The sequence below is a fragment of the Quercus lobata genome, chromosome 9 (genome assembly GCF_001633185.2).
Source record: "Quercus lobata isolate SW786 chromosome 9, ValleyOak3.0 Primary Assembly, whole genome shotgun sequence".
Lineage (NCBI taxonomy): Eukaryota > Viridiplantae > Streptophyta > Magnoliopsida > Fagales > Fagaceae > Quercus > Quercus lobata.
Window position 1 is genome coordinate 18,319,903 of NC_044912.1, and position 14,892 is coordinate 18,334,794.

At 41.2% G+C, this 14,892-nt stretch overlaps 4 protein-coding genes across 4 annotated transcripts; all 4 read left to right on the forward strand.

The window, feature by feature from the left end:
- The first annotated feature begins 2,111 nt into the window (after positions 1 to 2,111).
- Positions 2,112 to 2,978, forward strand: LOC115961327. Its single transcript, XM_031080324.1, has one exon. The coding sequence runs from the start codon at positions 2,112 to 2,114 to the stop codon at positions 2,976 to 2,978; it is 867 nt and encodes a 288-aa protein (XP_030936184.1).
- A 2,592-nt stretch (positions 2,979 to 5,570) lies between these two features.
- On the forward strand, positions 5,571 to 6,005 carry LOC115961328. The gene has a single exon (XM_031080325.1). The coding sequence runs from the start codon at positions 5,571 to 5,573 to the stop codon at positions 6,003 to 6,005; it is 435 nt and encodes a 144-aa protein (XP_030936185.1).
- Positions 6,006 to 6,344: 339 nt separating this feature from the next.
- LOC115961329 lies at positions 6,345 to 7,460 on the forward strand. The gene is made up of 2 exons (XM_031080326.1): positions 6,345 to 6,566; positions 6,639 to 7,460. Exons 1-2 carry the CDS (start codon positions 6,345 to 6,347, stop codon positions 7,458 to 7,460), a joined length of 1,044 nt encoding a protein of 347 aa, XP_030936186.1.
- A 71-nt stretch (positions 7,461 to 7,531) lies between these two features.
- LOC115961330 (desmethylxanthohumol 6'-O-methyltransferase-like) lies at positions 7,532 to 14,623 on the forward strand. Its single transcript, XM_031080327.1, has 3 exons — positions 7,532 to 7,690; positions 9,244 to 9,889; positions 14,439 to 14,623. Exons 1-3 carry the CDS (start codon positions 7,532 to 7,534, stop codon positions 14,621 to 14,623), a joined length of 990 nt encoding a protein of 329 aa, XP_030936187.1.
- Positions 14,624 to 14,892: the final 269 nt, after the last annotated feature.

Below are 14,892 nucleotides of genomic sequence, written 5' to 3' on the forward strand. Positions count from 1 at the left end.
CAGCCCGGTAATATTGAAGCCTGTGGGCAGCCCAGTAGCCCAATAGGACAGGCTATGGATTGGTTTCCTTACCCATGGGCGCCCGGTGGGCTGGCTCGTTAGCCCAGCCCAGTAGCCCGACCCGTTAGCATGACTCATTGCCCAAAATTTATAACAAAATAATTTGGGGGTTGGGTGGGTGAGGGATTGAACTTTAGACATTATAAAAACTTAAAGACCACACACCTAACCACTAAATACTTTGAATGATTGTGATGCAATATGCATAATAAATATATATTTTGGTATTAGTCTAGTAGCTTTGATTTTTAAAACAAAGTTATTAAGATGACTGTTGCCCTACCTCTGTGCCTCTGGAAAGAAAGTCATTCTTTCCTTTGATAAATTCCAATTCTTTCCTTACAAGTTACAATTATAGAAGAAATTCCTTAAAAAAAAAAAAAGCTTACCGTTGGTTGGAAGAAATTCTTTCCTTAATGAGTTGATATTTGATTCTTCATATATTTCATTTAAGAATTGATATTTTATTCTTCAAATATTTCCTTTAAGAGTCGATATTTAATTCAATGTACTTATTTATTCTTATCAATAAAAGTTAATTAATCTTATTTTAGTACCTTTTTAAGAGGTATGTCTTAGTATTTTTTTTTTTAATAGAATATTTTTAGTAGATTTAATTGTTCAATTTGATAGTTTGTAATAATATATAATTATAATTTTTTTGGTTAAATTTTTATAACCCCATTGAAGACCTGTTAAAAATGCCCATGAGTAGCCCATTAAACCCATCTCACTAGCCCAGCCCACTAAAGCCCAAATGGGCATTGCCCATGGGTAGGGCCATGGGCTAGGGTTTTTCCATCTAGCCCGGCCTGACCCAGCCCATTGACTAGTCAACAGCCCGTTAAGCCCAGCCCATTAAACCCATGGGCCAAGTAAAAGCGGGTCGGGCCGGCCCATTGACGAGGCCTACCTAGGCCACTTAGGTCTAGGATGGCCCTATAGTTAAATTTATTAAAAGGACCCTAGACCTTCTCTTATAGAAAAAAAAAATGCCTCCCAAAATGTCAAAAATCCTCTATATCACAATAATTGATTATATATATATATATATATATATGTATATATTTATATAAATGGGTTTTGCATTATGTCCTCCATCCATGGCCCTAAAAAAAATCTCGAGCCAATAGAAATGCAATCTAATTGAAACCCAAAGTGCTTTTTTTTTTTTTTTTTGATACAAGATAAAATTTCTACTCTAACCTAATCTAAGTGTAAATATGTGTGAAGCTCCCTCTTGGAGACTTGAACCCCGGCCTTTACCCCCCCACACCCCACAAGCATTTATACTTGTGAAGTGACCACCGCACTAAGGGTGCGCGGTGGTGAAACCCAAAGTGTTTTTAAAAAAATGTTATGATGTGTTGAATAAACATTGACAATAAATTCCACTAACAATTTGAGTTTATAATTTTTTTTTTTAATAAATTAGTGTCCCTTAAGGTAGATTATATTATTAAGTGAAGTTGCAATAATATCTTTAATAAAAAAATATTTGATAAGATACTAATAAAGATCGATTATGTTATAAGAAGATTAGTTGATTGACAAATTTTAATTGTGAAAGCATTTTTAGTAAAACCTGAGTATATAAAAACTTAGTTAGTAATTTTGCATTTCAAAAAATAAGAGGAATATTGTTAAATAAATATTGTTCAATTAATATTTAAATATTACAAAAATCTCACTAATATTTATTGTCATAAACCTCAAAATGTATTAAAACAATCTTGCTCGAACTTTAAAGAATTCTATAATTCTTCTTGAAAATAAGTGCATGATACCTACCAAAAAAATGTTTATTTTTTTATAAATTTATAACTTTATAGTACCATTTATTGTAATTTGCAAACGTGTCAAAGTTTGAGCTATCTCTCAATATCTAGGATTATGTTACAAGCGTCTTATCAATTGATGTGCTCTTGTGCTGCTTAGGGTGCTCTCGGGTGCCTTGTGTTGCATATGGTAGCAGTTAGAGTCTTGCAGGCTGCGTCCTTGCAAGAGTGGTGTGGTCTTCGTGCTATAAGACCGACAAAGGTGGGGATGAGATGGAGGACGAATTGGAGGAACTATGGAAGAAGCTTTCCTTTACAGAGGAAGAAGATGAGAGTATATCGTTAGGAAGTGGTACTATGGAAGTAGCAAAGATGGTTGGAAAGAACTCTCTTCTGATGAAGGTTCTGTCACATAAATACATGAACGTTGAGGCTCTTAGAAAGAACATGAGGATGCTATGGAAACTGAACAAAGGGGTGCAGATAAATGAGATTGGGGAAGAGTTGTTCCTAGCGAAATTTGGAGATGGAAGAGATGGAAGAGATAAGAAGAGGATAATGGACATGAGCCTGTGGACTTACGAGAAACAACTAATTCTTTTAAAGGAATTTGAGGGTGAACAAGCGCCAAAGGACATCCAACTGTGGCAGTCACCGTTTTGGGTGCAAATACACAATCTACCTCTGTACAGTAGGACTAGAGAGACAGGTTGGGAAATTGGTTCAAAGTTGGGAGAGGTTGTGGAAGTTGATGTCGCGGAATCGGGTGTTCATTGGGGAAAATATCTCAGAGTAAGGGTGCAACTTGATGTCACGAAGAAGCTAATATGGGGGAAAAAGATTGCCATTAAGGGTGGGGAACAACGTTGGATAATGTTCAAATATGAACATCTTCCAAACTTTTGTTACAGGTGTGAGATGCTCAGCCACGGGCTACGGGACTGCTCGGAGGGGAAGGAGGAAGTTCTGTCAGAACTACCAACGCTACAGTATGGGGCGTGGCTGAGGGGTGAGGTGTCAAGGAGAGGTGGTAGAGATCCAGTAAAGTTTGGAACAGAGGAAGGGTGGTTTGCAAAGGGAGGTCCGATAAGGGACATGGTGGGGGGGGGGGGTGGGAAGAAAAGGCCCTACACGCGTTGAGGGAGAGTTTGAGACAAGGAAAAGTCACGGATTCATCGCTGCCACGCATGGGAGCTAGTGACAGAGAGGATGAGAATACCGAGGGAGGTCAGGAAAGCAGAAAACAAAAGGGGGATCATGAAAAAGGAAAGGAGACCAGCCTTAGTGAGCAACCTAATGGAATCATTGCCAATTTGGATGAAGAAAACAGGGAAGGGCTCTGGGCTAAAAAGCAAATGGTGGAAGTGATGCAATGGGAGAAAGGGATCGAACCTGTGGCAGAGAAACCGTTTGAATTTTGTGTGGCGCCAAAGGTAGAAGGTAGTAGAGATGTAGTGGGCCAAATGAGTGTGGATAAGGAAAATGGCCCAATGGCAATAAGCTTCGATGTAAATTTAGGTTGGGTTGTAGAAACACTTGGACCACAAAGTGGCCATTGGAAATGTATGGCCAAAAAGGCCCTTGACACAAGCCTAAAAAAAGAGACAAAGGAGGAGATTTGGTTGGGTAAAAGACTTGGCACGAGTCCATTGCAAGAATTAGAACCTAATATTACTACTTAGAAGCGAAGAAAACTCCAGAAGAGTAGCAAGGCACAAGAACACAATGCAGTGAGGGATGGTAGAGAGGTGGTGGCTGCAGAGCAGCACCGGCGAGCCTCATGTGCTTGCGTGGAACTGTCGGGGTTTAGGGTCACCCCTGGCAGTCTGGATCCTCATCGACGAGGTGAAATCCAAAAACCCAATTTTGGTTTTCCTTATGGAGACCAAAGCGAGTTCGAGTAGAATCAAAGGTTTGCAGAGGAGATTGAAGTTCACTCAAGGGATTACGGTGCCGTGTGATGGGCGGAGTGGAGGATTGGCAATGTTGTGGTGAGAAGTGGTGGACGTGCGGTTCAAAAGCTACTTTCATTGTCACATCGACGTGGTGGTCTATGGTGACGGTAGGGTGAAGCTGTGGAGGGCATCGGGCTTTATGGGCATCCAGATGCAAGGAAAAGGTATGTCTCCTGGGAGTTGTTAAATTCTTTAAGAAATCAGTGTGATATGCCTTGGATAGTATTTGGGGATTTCAACGAAATCACACATCCAGACGAGAAGTTGGGTTGGTTGGAACATGATGCAAATCAGATGAGGAGTTTTAGGGGGTGCCTAAATGCTTGTGGGCTTATTGATTTGGGTTTTGTGGGCAGAGATTTACTTGGTGCAATGGGAGACGAGGGGATCAGAGGACTCTTATTAGATTAGATAGAATGGTGGTAAATGAGAAGTGGGTGGAACAATTCCCTGAAGATCGGGTTTATCATATTTCTATGTCAGCGTCTGACCACTGCATGTTAGCTTTGTTTTTGACAAAGATAAAGCCCCTAAAACCAAAGAAGAGGAGATTTGTCTTTGAGGAGATGTGGGCTCGAGATGATAGATGCAAGGAAGTGATTGAAAGGGCATGGGATCCCCTTTGGACTAGTTGTGATCTCAGCATGGTAGAAAGAATTCGTTGTTATCAAGAGCTTCTACAGGATTGGAATCGGGGGGTGTTTGGGAATGTCAATAAAAGGCTAAAATTCTTGAAGAAGGTACAGAATAGATTACATGAAACAGCTTTGGAAATTAATGAGGTAAGGAAGGAGCTCAATGAGATGCTGACTAGAGAGGAGGTAATGTGGAAGCAAAGATCAAGGACATTGTGGCTGAAGTGTGGGGACAAAAATACAAAAAAATTTCATGCGACAACATCTCAAAGGTGGAGAACGAACAAGATTGAGGGGTTTGAGGATGAGGAGGTGTGGGTGGATAGCCAAGAGGACATTGAGAGAGTGATATTGGATTACTTCACTAATATATATAGCTCAGACCATCCAGCTTCTTTTGAAGCAAGTTTAGGGGCAATGAGACAGAGGGTGACTCCAGAGATGAATGAAGCGTTGCTAGGTGTGTTTAGAGCGGAGGAAGTCAAGATTGCTTTGAGCTAGATGCACCCTACTAAAGCCTCTGTTCCGGATGGTATGTCTCCTATCTTCTTCCAAAAATATCGGGATGTTGTTGGCCCGAGTGTAGTAAACAGTGTGCTCCAAACCCTTAGAACAGGGGTGATGCCAATTGGATTAAATGAGACTTTCATATGACTTATTCCTAAGGTGAATTGCCCACAAAAGATTATGGAGTTCCGCCCAATTAGTCTATGCAATGTAGTATATAAGCTAGTATCAAAAGTTCTAGCAAATAGGTTGAAGAAGATTTTGCCGAAGGTGATTAGTGAGTCCCAGAGTGCTTTTGTTCTCGGTAGACAAATTACGGACAATGTATTAGTGGCATTTGAGACAATGCATTGCATAGATCAAAGGAGGAAGGGAAAGAACAGGTTGATGGCAATAAAACTCGACATGAGTAAAGCATACGATAGAGTTGAGTGGCTTTCTTGGAGGTGATGATGAGGAAATTGGGCTTCGGGGAGAGATGGATTGGGTTGATGTTGATGTGTGTGAAGACGATATCCTATTCAGTGCTTATAAATGGGGAGCCTAAAGGAAGGATCACACCAACGAGGGGTTTATGTCAAGGTGATCCTATATCACCCTACCTCTTTCTTTTATGTGCGGAGGGGTTGACAGCTATGCTTAGAAGGGAGGAGAGTGAGGGATTGATCAGTGGAGTTTCGGTTTGTGGAGGGGCACCAAGGATTTCTCATCTCTTGTTTGCCGATGACTGCATCATTTTTGGAAAGGTGAGTGTTGATGAAGGCAATAGAGTGCTAAAGGTGTTGGTTGACCATGAGAAAGAATCGGGTAAAAAACTAAATAAGGAGAAGACATCTCTTTTCTTTAGTAGGAATACTAGTAGGGAGATACAAGAGGAAATCAAAGAGATTTTTGGGGCACAGATTATCCACAAACATGAGAGGTATTTGGGGCTGCCTATTTTAGTGGGGAAAGGAAAAATAAAGGCCTTTAGCTGCATTAAAGACCAAGTTGGGAGGAAAATTGCGGGATGGAAAGGCAAGCTTTTGTCGAATGCGGGTTTTGAAATTCTGATTAAAGTAGTAGCATAAGTGACTACAACCTATACTATGAGTTGCTTCAAGCTCCCAGATGCCCTATGTCATGATCTTAATTCAATGGTGAGCCAATTTTGGTGGGGGCAGAAAGATAAAGAGCGGAAGATGGCGTGGACTTCATGGGACAATCTGTGTAGACCCAAAGCGAAGGGGGGAATGGGGTTTAAAGAATTGAAAGCGTTCAACTTGGCTCTTCTAGCAAAGCAAGGCTAGCGGCTGAGCAAAAATCCGACTTCACTCACCCATAGAGTGTTTAAGGCAAAGTACTTTGCGGGTTGCTCTTTTATGGAAGCACAAGTGGGGGAAAAGCCTTCTTATGTGTGGCAAAGTATAATGGCAACAAGGGAGACAGTTGAAATGGGATCAAGGTGGTGTATCGATAATGGCAGAACAATGGAGATTTGGCGCAATAGGTGGATTCCAACCCTGGACAACTTTAAGATAATCAGTCCCAAAGGTTCGGATGGGGAGTTGGTTAAGGTGACACAACTGATAGATGGGGATACTGGAATGTGGAAGGCGGACCTTATCAAGAAGAACTTCCTACCTTATGAGGTTGATATTATACTGGGAGTACCATTGAGTCCCAGAATGTCAGAGGATTCCCTTATTTGGGCTTGGTCATAGAATGGCAACTTCATAGTGAGGAGTGCATATGGGGTGGCCCTCAAGATGCTTAAAATAGCAAATTCGGCTAAAGAGAGTGGAGCTTGTTCAGATAAGGGAAAGAGTGCAGGTTTGTGGAAGTTGGTTTGGAAGCTTAACTATCCAAACAAGATAAAGCACTTTCTATGGAGGGCATGTAAGAATATTTTATCGACATATTTCTGCCTAGCATCAAGGGGAGTGGTGTCAGATAGTAGCTGTGGCTTTTGTGGAGTCTATGAATCTTCGGGCCATGCCTTATGGGACTGCGCTATAGCTGCTGAGGTATGGAAGGAAGTAGGCCTTAACCTCCCCAAACTGAATCAGCCCATGAAGGAATTCATTGATGTGGTGTGGATGCTAAATGAGAGGAAAGGTGTCTCGGATTGGGAGCTGTTTGCCATTACAGCGTGGATGGTATGGAATAATAGGAATGCATTCAAGCATGAAGGTAGGTGCAAAGACCTAAAGAAAATCGCAATGGAAGCTAATGAGTATGCGAAAGAAGTGGCAGGTGAGTCTCTGCCTCCTAGCCACGATATTGCCACTGTTAGGACCAAATGGTGCCCACCTCAAAATGGGAGGTATAACGTTAATGTTGATGGGGCAGTGTTCACAAGCCTGAAAAGTAGTGGAATCGGGGTGGTCATCAGGAATGAGGATGGTCAGATTATGGGAGTGATGAGCAAAAATCTGCCTCTCCCTTTAGGAGCCTTGGAGGTGGAAGCTAAGGCTTTGGAATGGGGGATTGAGTTGGCTAGGGACCTGGGTTTGTGGGAAGTGGAGTTGGAGAGTGATGCTTAGGTGGTAGTCAAAGTAGTCACAGGGGCAGAACCGGGCCAAGTTCAATCAAGAAGGTGGTGGAAGGTATAAGAATGGGGCTGAGTTCCTTTAAATTCTGGTCAATAAGCCATATCTGCAGACAGAGTAACAATGCTACACATCTTATGGCTAGGACAGCTAGCAGTAGTAATGAATATCATATTTGGGTGGAAGACACCCCTCCTGTAATAGCAAACCAACTTAGATTGGATGTAATTTGTGAGGATTTTTTGTCCTAGTTAATGAGAATGCTGTGGAGTTTTCACCATCAAAAAAAGAAAAAAAGAAAAGAACAAGGATTATATTACAACAATATCCAAACTGTATTGCAGGAAAATCTTGAACATATCGTGTCTTAGAGATATTTGGTACGATACTTACAAATATCAGATATGGGTAACAACTCCTGCAGCAAATGCCGTAAACAAAGTTTGTTCTTTGAACTTAATTCCAAATTCAGCTACGCTTTAATGATATTGCCTTACTTCAAATGCCTTTAAGCAATGGGACCATCTAGTTGTACGTTCTACCACCAAAACTGTACTTCTTGCACCAATGTCTAAAGATTACGGGGTTGTAGTGTATTTCAAACAACATTTTTCAATGTTTAAACCACATTATACATATTTTCACGTACTTTTTCATTCATATTTACTTTTTTATTCACACGTATTTTCAAAAAATATAAACAACATTATTAGAACAACATTATCAAACATTACCCTACAAACAAGAATATAGAGAGGAGTGACCTTGAATTTTCAAAAATTCTCTCTCCCTCTTGTATTTTGAGAATAAAAAAAAAATCATTTTAGACATAAATTTCAATAATAACCTCCTGATCCTTACTAAAAATATGTAATGTATTTATATAATTGATTAATGCATTTTTATTCTTTCTAATTACACTTATGTCATACATAACTTATTAAATTAAAGTACATTTAATGTATACCACATCACATGTAATGCATTTGAAAAATGCTATTGTCACAAACTATTTTACAACATTTTGTAAAAATGTTGATGTGACCAACTTCTTATTAGTTTTTATTTAGACCCACTATTAATATTACATTTTCATTTACAAATAATTACTCGCCACATAAGCATTTTGTAATTTTTTTTTTTTTTGTAAAATAATTTGTATCTTTAGCATTATTTATTTAATTTTATATTATTTTTATTAAATTGACTTGTATATTTTTAGACATGTCAACTCAAGACTTAGTTTTTTTTTAGCAAAGATGTAAAGACATATTTGATTTTTTTTTTTTTTTTTCTTTGAGAATACAAAGTATTTTAACACACACACAAGGAGAGAGGGGGAGAAGATTTTAAAGAAATTAACAGTGGTGTATATCCAAAATGGCATAAGACATATTTGATGTAAACATCTTTGTTTAGGTAATAAAATATCATATGTTAAATAAAAATTATATATATATATATATACACATATTGGTCCCCCTAAAAAAAAATTTTCATTCTCCACCACTGCCTACAAAATGGAAAGCTGAGAGGCAATTGCTAACACCCTTGCTTTCGTTCATTAAATACCAAGATGAATTTCCCTTCACTTCACTAACTTGCTCAATATTTTCATTTGCTTGAGTCTAAGAGAGAGAAATAGAGAAATAACTTGCTCAAAATGGAAAGTTGAGAAAGAAATAGGCTGAGTTGGCTATAGCACCCTTGCTTATATTAAATACCTACGGGAGTTGCCTTTCACTTCACCAACTTGCTCAAAATCTTCATTTGAGAGAGAGAGAGAGAGAGAGAAGCTCAAGTATTGCTAGAAGGCCAAGCAGAAATTTGGCAACATTTATTTGGCTTTGCAGACTCCATGGCATTGAAATGTGCTGTGGAGCTCTGCATTGCTGACATTATAAACTCTCATGGTGGTCCGATCACTTTGTGCCAAACAGCAGCCGAAATAGTTAAATTCCCTTCTCTTGATATTCCCTACCTCGCACGTATCATGAGATCACTAGTCCGCAAAAAGATCTTAACCGCACATAATCCATCAGATAGTGGGGACACTCTCTATGGATTGACCCCTGCATCAAAATGGCTTTCGCATGATTTTGAACTAAGCCTAGTGCCAATGGTATTAATGGAGAACCATTCATGGCAATTGGCACCCTGGCATTACCTTAGCCAATGTGTCAAAGAAGGTGGTATTGCCTTTAAGAAAGCTCATGGCTGTGAGATGTGGGACTTCGCATCAAAAAATCCTGAATTCAACAAGATCTTCAATGATGCCATGGCATGTACGGCTAAGATTGTGATGGGGGTGGTCCTAGAAGAATACAAGAATGGGTTTGATTGCTTGGGATCATTGAAGAATGCAGGAGGCAGAACAGGAGGAATGATAGCCGAGATTGTGAAAGCACATCCATACATCATAGGTACTGATGATGCCGAAAAAATCACCAATAGGTCACACAGTACTCGTGCGCTCGAAGGAGCACCTGCACGACAAAAAGAGAAGACCTAACAGAGAGCACCGGTGTGGTGCCGGCCAAAAACCCTCCGAAGGTCAAGTTAAAACTATTCTCACAACTCTAGAGTGCTAGAGAGGGTAAATTATGCGTACTTTGATTCGTGAGAGCATTGAGACTTTTATAGTAGTAGAAGGCTGGCACCTCTTCCTTGGCGTTCAAGTCTTTTCCTTATAGGACTCTACTTGAATAGTTCCAAACATGGTGAGCAAGATCTTTCCTTGTAGAGAAGATCTTCTTCGGCGCGCGTATCTTCCGGAATTCCTTTTGCGCTAGGGTTCCTATTTTCTTTGGGATTCTAGGATGATTCAGGTGTAGGCAGCAAGTACTCTTCATCTAGGGTTTTTGCTGTATCTATCCACAATGGGCCTTGGCGCAAGTTAGGCTAGTTCTTCATAAGCCCATGAACCCGGATCCATCAGGCCCATTAAATCAGGCCCGTTAAGCTATATTATATCCCCTTCAGTTGCCCCCTTCACCCTATAGGTCCGTCATAGATAAGTGGAAGGACTTATAGGGTGACGATCCCAAGCTTGGGGGATGACAGTTTGGCTTAAAGGGATGACAGGGTGAAACCAAAGGGATGACGGAATACTGCTAAAGATATGACGATGTGAAGCTAAAGAGATGACAGTGTGAACGCGAACACCGTGAACTGCGCCAACATCTGACAAGCTATCCAGAAGTCATTATGAAGCATGACACGCGTCACCTTTAATTGGATTTTACCTCGGATCGAAGCGTCGCTTCGTCTTCCGTGCACCTCCCCTATAAATAACAGAGTCATCCCTTCTCATTTCTCCATTTTCAGCTAAAACATACTTGTCAGAGCGCACCCGTCATACCTGTCAGAGACAACCTCGTCTAGCCGCTACGTCTGTCATCGCCATACTTCCTCCGTTGATTCACAAGATTGGTAAGTGCTTTCTTCCAATAAATCCTACAGATACACTTTTGCCCCCTTTTATTTTAATTCATTCTTCTAAATTTTATACGTCCGTAATAATTTCTAGATCCATCAGAGTCTTAGGTTTTGTCGTTAGGTGTAGGAAATGTCTAGTGCGTCGAGTAATCAATCAGTTGTCCGTGATGGGGTGGATTACAAAGAAGTATATTCGTCCGGTCATAAAGACTAAGAGAGTCCAGGTAAAGATAGGAGTCTATCCGCCTCCTCCTCGTCTTCAACAAATGAGGACGTGGAGATGGTTGAACAAGAAGAAGCTTCTGATGACGATGAGGAACAGATAGTAAGATCTGTCATAGGTGCTGATGGACTTAGGGAGTTCATCATGCTACCAGAATGGACGGTGAATAACTTCGTGTCCACCATCACGGAAAACCACTTCAAAACATTTAGAGATAACTACCAAATAACAGATAGCATCCCCATCCGTCTGCCCTATAAGTCCGACAAATGCTACTACGACGGAGTCGAGACTGTCGGAGTATATGAGCAGATGCTGAAGGTGGGACTTAGGTTTCTGCTAAGTTCCCTTCACCATGAGCTCCTCAAATACCTGGGACTATCCGTCAACCAAGTTTCTACCAGTGCCTAGAGGGTCTTCACAGCAATGGAGGTCCTTTACGGTGCCATGACCGACGGTGCCAGGAGGCTGATGGTGAGGGAGTTCCTTCACTGCTACCATCTAGATGAGATTGACAGGTCGAGGGGGATGTATAGTTTTGTACCCAGGAGATCGTTGTTGAAGGTTATTTATGACACACCAGACTCAAATAGGGATTGGAAGAGCCGTTACTTCTTCCTGGAAGGTGACGGTTGGATGTGTCGCCTAGGGGACACGGAGCACATGCTCGTCGACACGACTTGGGGCATATTGCACCCGTCCAGTATGCACCCGTCCTAGTGTATATAAAATTTTTTTTTAACCATTCATTTCATAACTTATTTGACAACTTTAACAGTTCTTCTTCTTTTGCAGTTAGACGATGCCCCCAAGTTGATATTAAGGAGTTTGCCTTCCTTGAAATTTTTTTTCCTAAGACCCAGCCAGAAGAAAGGACTTGGGAAAAATTGGTTACACTTAATACCATCCATTGGTATTGCGACGGACCAGAGCCAATGCCAGCAGCCGTCAAGTACGAGGAAAAAATTCAAAGACGTAAGTCCGTCGTCTTTATTCTTATTTGAACGGTCTTTATTTTCATTTTGGTAGCTAACATTACCTGTCCTCCTTTTCAAAAATGGACGATGCTAAGAGGAGAGCGTTGATCAGGTCTAAGGCCGCAAAGAAAAAAGAAAGAGGTGACATGGCTCCCACTTGGACAGGCCCGAGCATCCCATCTGCAAAGAGGAAACCTCTACCTAAGGGGGACCGTCCTGCCAAAAAGGCCAAAGTCCCTTTGGAGCCCGTCGTAAGGCTCATGGCTAAGGCTGCGAAGATGGCCACCCCAACAAAACACGGGGCCGGCAAAGGCCTCATGAAGGGTCCGTCGACCAACCAAGAGAAGCTGCCCGTCCTCCTTCGGGAGGATTCTAAGCATGCCTTGGAGTAAATTTCATCCATTATCTCGTCGGAGGACTACGAGGACTTGGGGAATCACTCTATGGAGGCCATGGGGGAGACGGGCCTTTTTACAATTACTTAGGTAACCCAGCCTGTCACTTTTATCACCGTCCTTTACGTTTGCTTCCAATCTAACTCCCCTTTTCTTTTTCTTTTTTTCTTTTTTTTTTTTTAAATTTATTTCAAGCAATGGTTATGATGAAAGGGCTGATGGGACGATGTCTCAGCCACAAGACGACCCTGGAACATGTACGGGTGAAAGAAGAGCAGATGGAGGATGAGCTGAACCAACTGCGAAGTTGGAAACCTAAGATGGAGAAAAAGCTTGAACTTTCAAAAAAGGCGAGAAAAAGTCTTAAGCAGAGTACGGAGGAGGCGAAGAAGGCCCTTGAAGGTAAGGACAAGGAGATACAAGACCTGAAGGATGAGGTCTGTCAAGCTAAGGAGGCTGTGATACGTGAGTACTGTGACTCCGACGCCCTGATTTCAGAGCTAGGAGACTCATTCCTTCAAAACTTTGGTGACGCCCTCCGTCAAATTAAGAAGGCCTTCCCAGACTTGGACGTTTCAAATATCAAGGTTGAGGACCAAGCTCAAACCTCTGTCATGCCCGTCGCCTCAAAGGATACTAACGACCTCTTTGCTGATGACGAAGTTCTTGGCGACGGGGAGTCAGCACAAGCCCAAAATGCACAAGTACATCCCGTCGCGGAGGTAGCCCATCAGTCCGTCACCGATGCAACCCTTCATCCAGATAACTTTGTAGAGCAGACAATTGATACTCAAGTCCAACAGTTATTGTAGTTAGATAATAATAATTTTTTTTTTTTTAATATTTGGAGAAAAATTTTCATCCGTTGTGGATAATATGTAAACATTTCCTTTTAAGAGCTTAACATTATTCAGTTTGGTTGTTTTTGTTGAATGCATCTATTCATTTTGTTCTACTTGTGATAGCCATCCTGCTGAGTACTTTAATTTTTTGGATTTTTAGATTTGCACCTTGCATTCTGATATTTTCGAGCTAAACTGTCCACTCTGGAATTTTTAAGGGCGGTTCGTCCATATTATTTATGTCCGTCTGGATTGCTGACCTTGTTTACATCCGTCCACTTATTGGGTTTCTTTTAAAATTTTTACCCTCTTTGGATGACCTGTCATGTTTGTGGGAATTTAGATTTCATCCGTCCACTTGTTTAGAAGAATCTTTTACGATCTGTCATGTTTGTAGGCGTTTAGATTTTATCTGTCTACTTGTTCTGGAGAATCTTTTACGATCCGTCATATTTTTGGGCATTTAGATTTTATCAGTCCACTCTCTGGACATGATTATAATTTTCATCTTCCAGTGATACTCCGTCCACTTTGTGGACTTTGGTCTATATCCGTCCATGTTGGACTTCAAATTTTCATCCTCCTGGAATGATCCGTCCACTTTGTAGACTTTGGTTTATATCCGTCCATGTTGGACTTCAAATTTTCATCCTCCTGGGATGATCCGTCCACTTTGTGGACTTTGGTTTATATTCATCCATGTTGGACTTCAAATTTTCATCCTCCTGGGATGATCCATTCACTTTGTGGGCTTTGGTTTACATTCGTCCATGTCGAACTTCAAATTTTCATCCTCCTGGGATGATCCGTCCACTTTGTGGACTTTGGTTTATATCCGTCCTTGTCAGACTTCAAATTTTCATCCTCCTAAGATGATCTATCCACTTTTTGGACCCTGTGTTTATACCTATCCATTCATAATAAAAATTCATGTGGAAAACCATAGCTGTATCTGAATATTCCTCTTAAAAGAAAATGCGTTTGTAGAAAAAAGTACCTGCCCCGTTGGGCTTAAAAAGGCACATAAAGATTGTAGTAAAAATTGTTCAAGAAAACCTAGTAATTGTAGCTAAAGATAAAATAAACCGGGAAATTAGGGATCATTGCTATTCCTCATATTATTTCTACCGGTAGTATTTTCATAGGTGCTCCGCGTTCCATGGGTGCTGCAGCTTTTTTCCATCTAGTATTTCCAGGTGGTAGGTGCCCTTCCTTTGCCATGATGCAATCCTGTAGGGTCCTTCCCAATTTGGGCCGAGCTTCCCCTGCGAAGGATCTCTAGTGGCGCCCATTACCTTCCATAGTACAAGATCACCGACCTGAAGTCTCTATGCCTGACGCTGGAGTTGTAGTGTTTCACCATGAGATTATGATAACGCACCAACCTTTGCTCTGCTGCCGCTCTGACTTAGTCCACCAGGTCGAGCTGAAGGCACATGGCCTTTTCGTTCTCATCCTTGTCGTAGTTCTTCACCCGATAGCTTATGAGCCCCACTTCTGCGGGAATGATAGCTTCACTTCCGTATGCTAGACAAAATGGCGTTTCTCCAG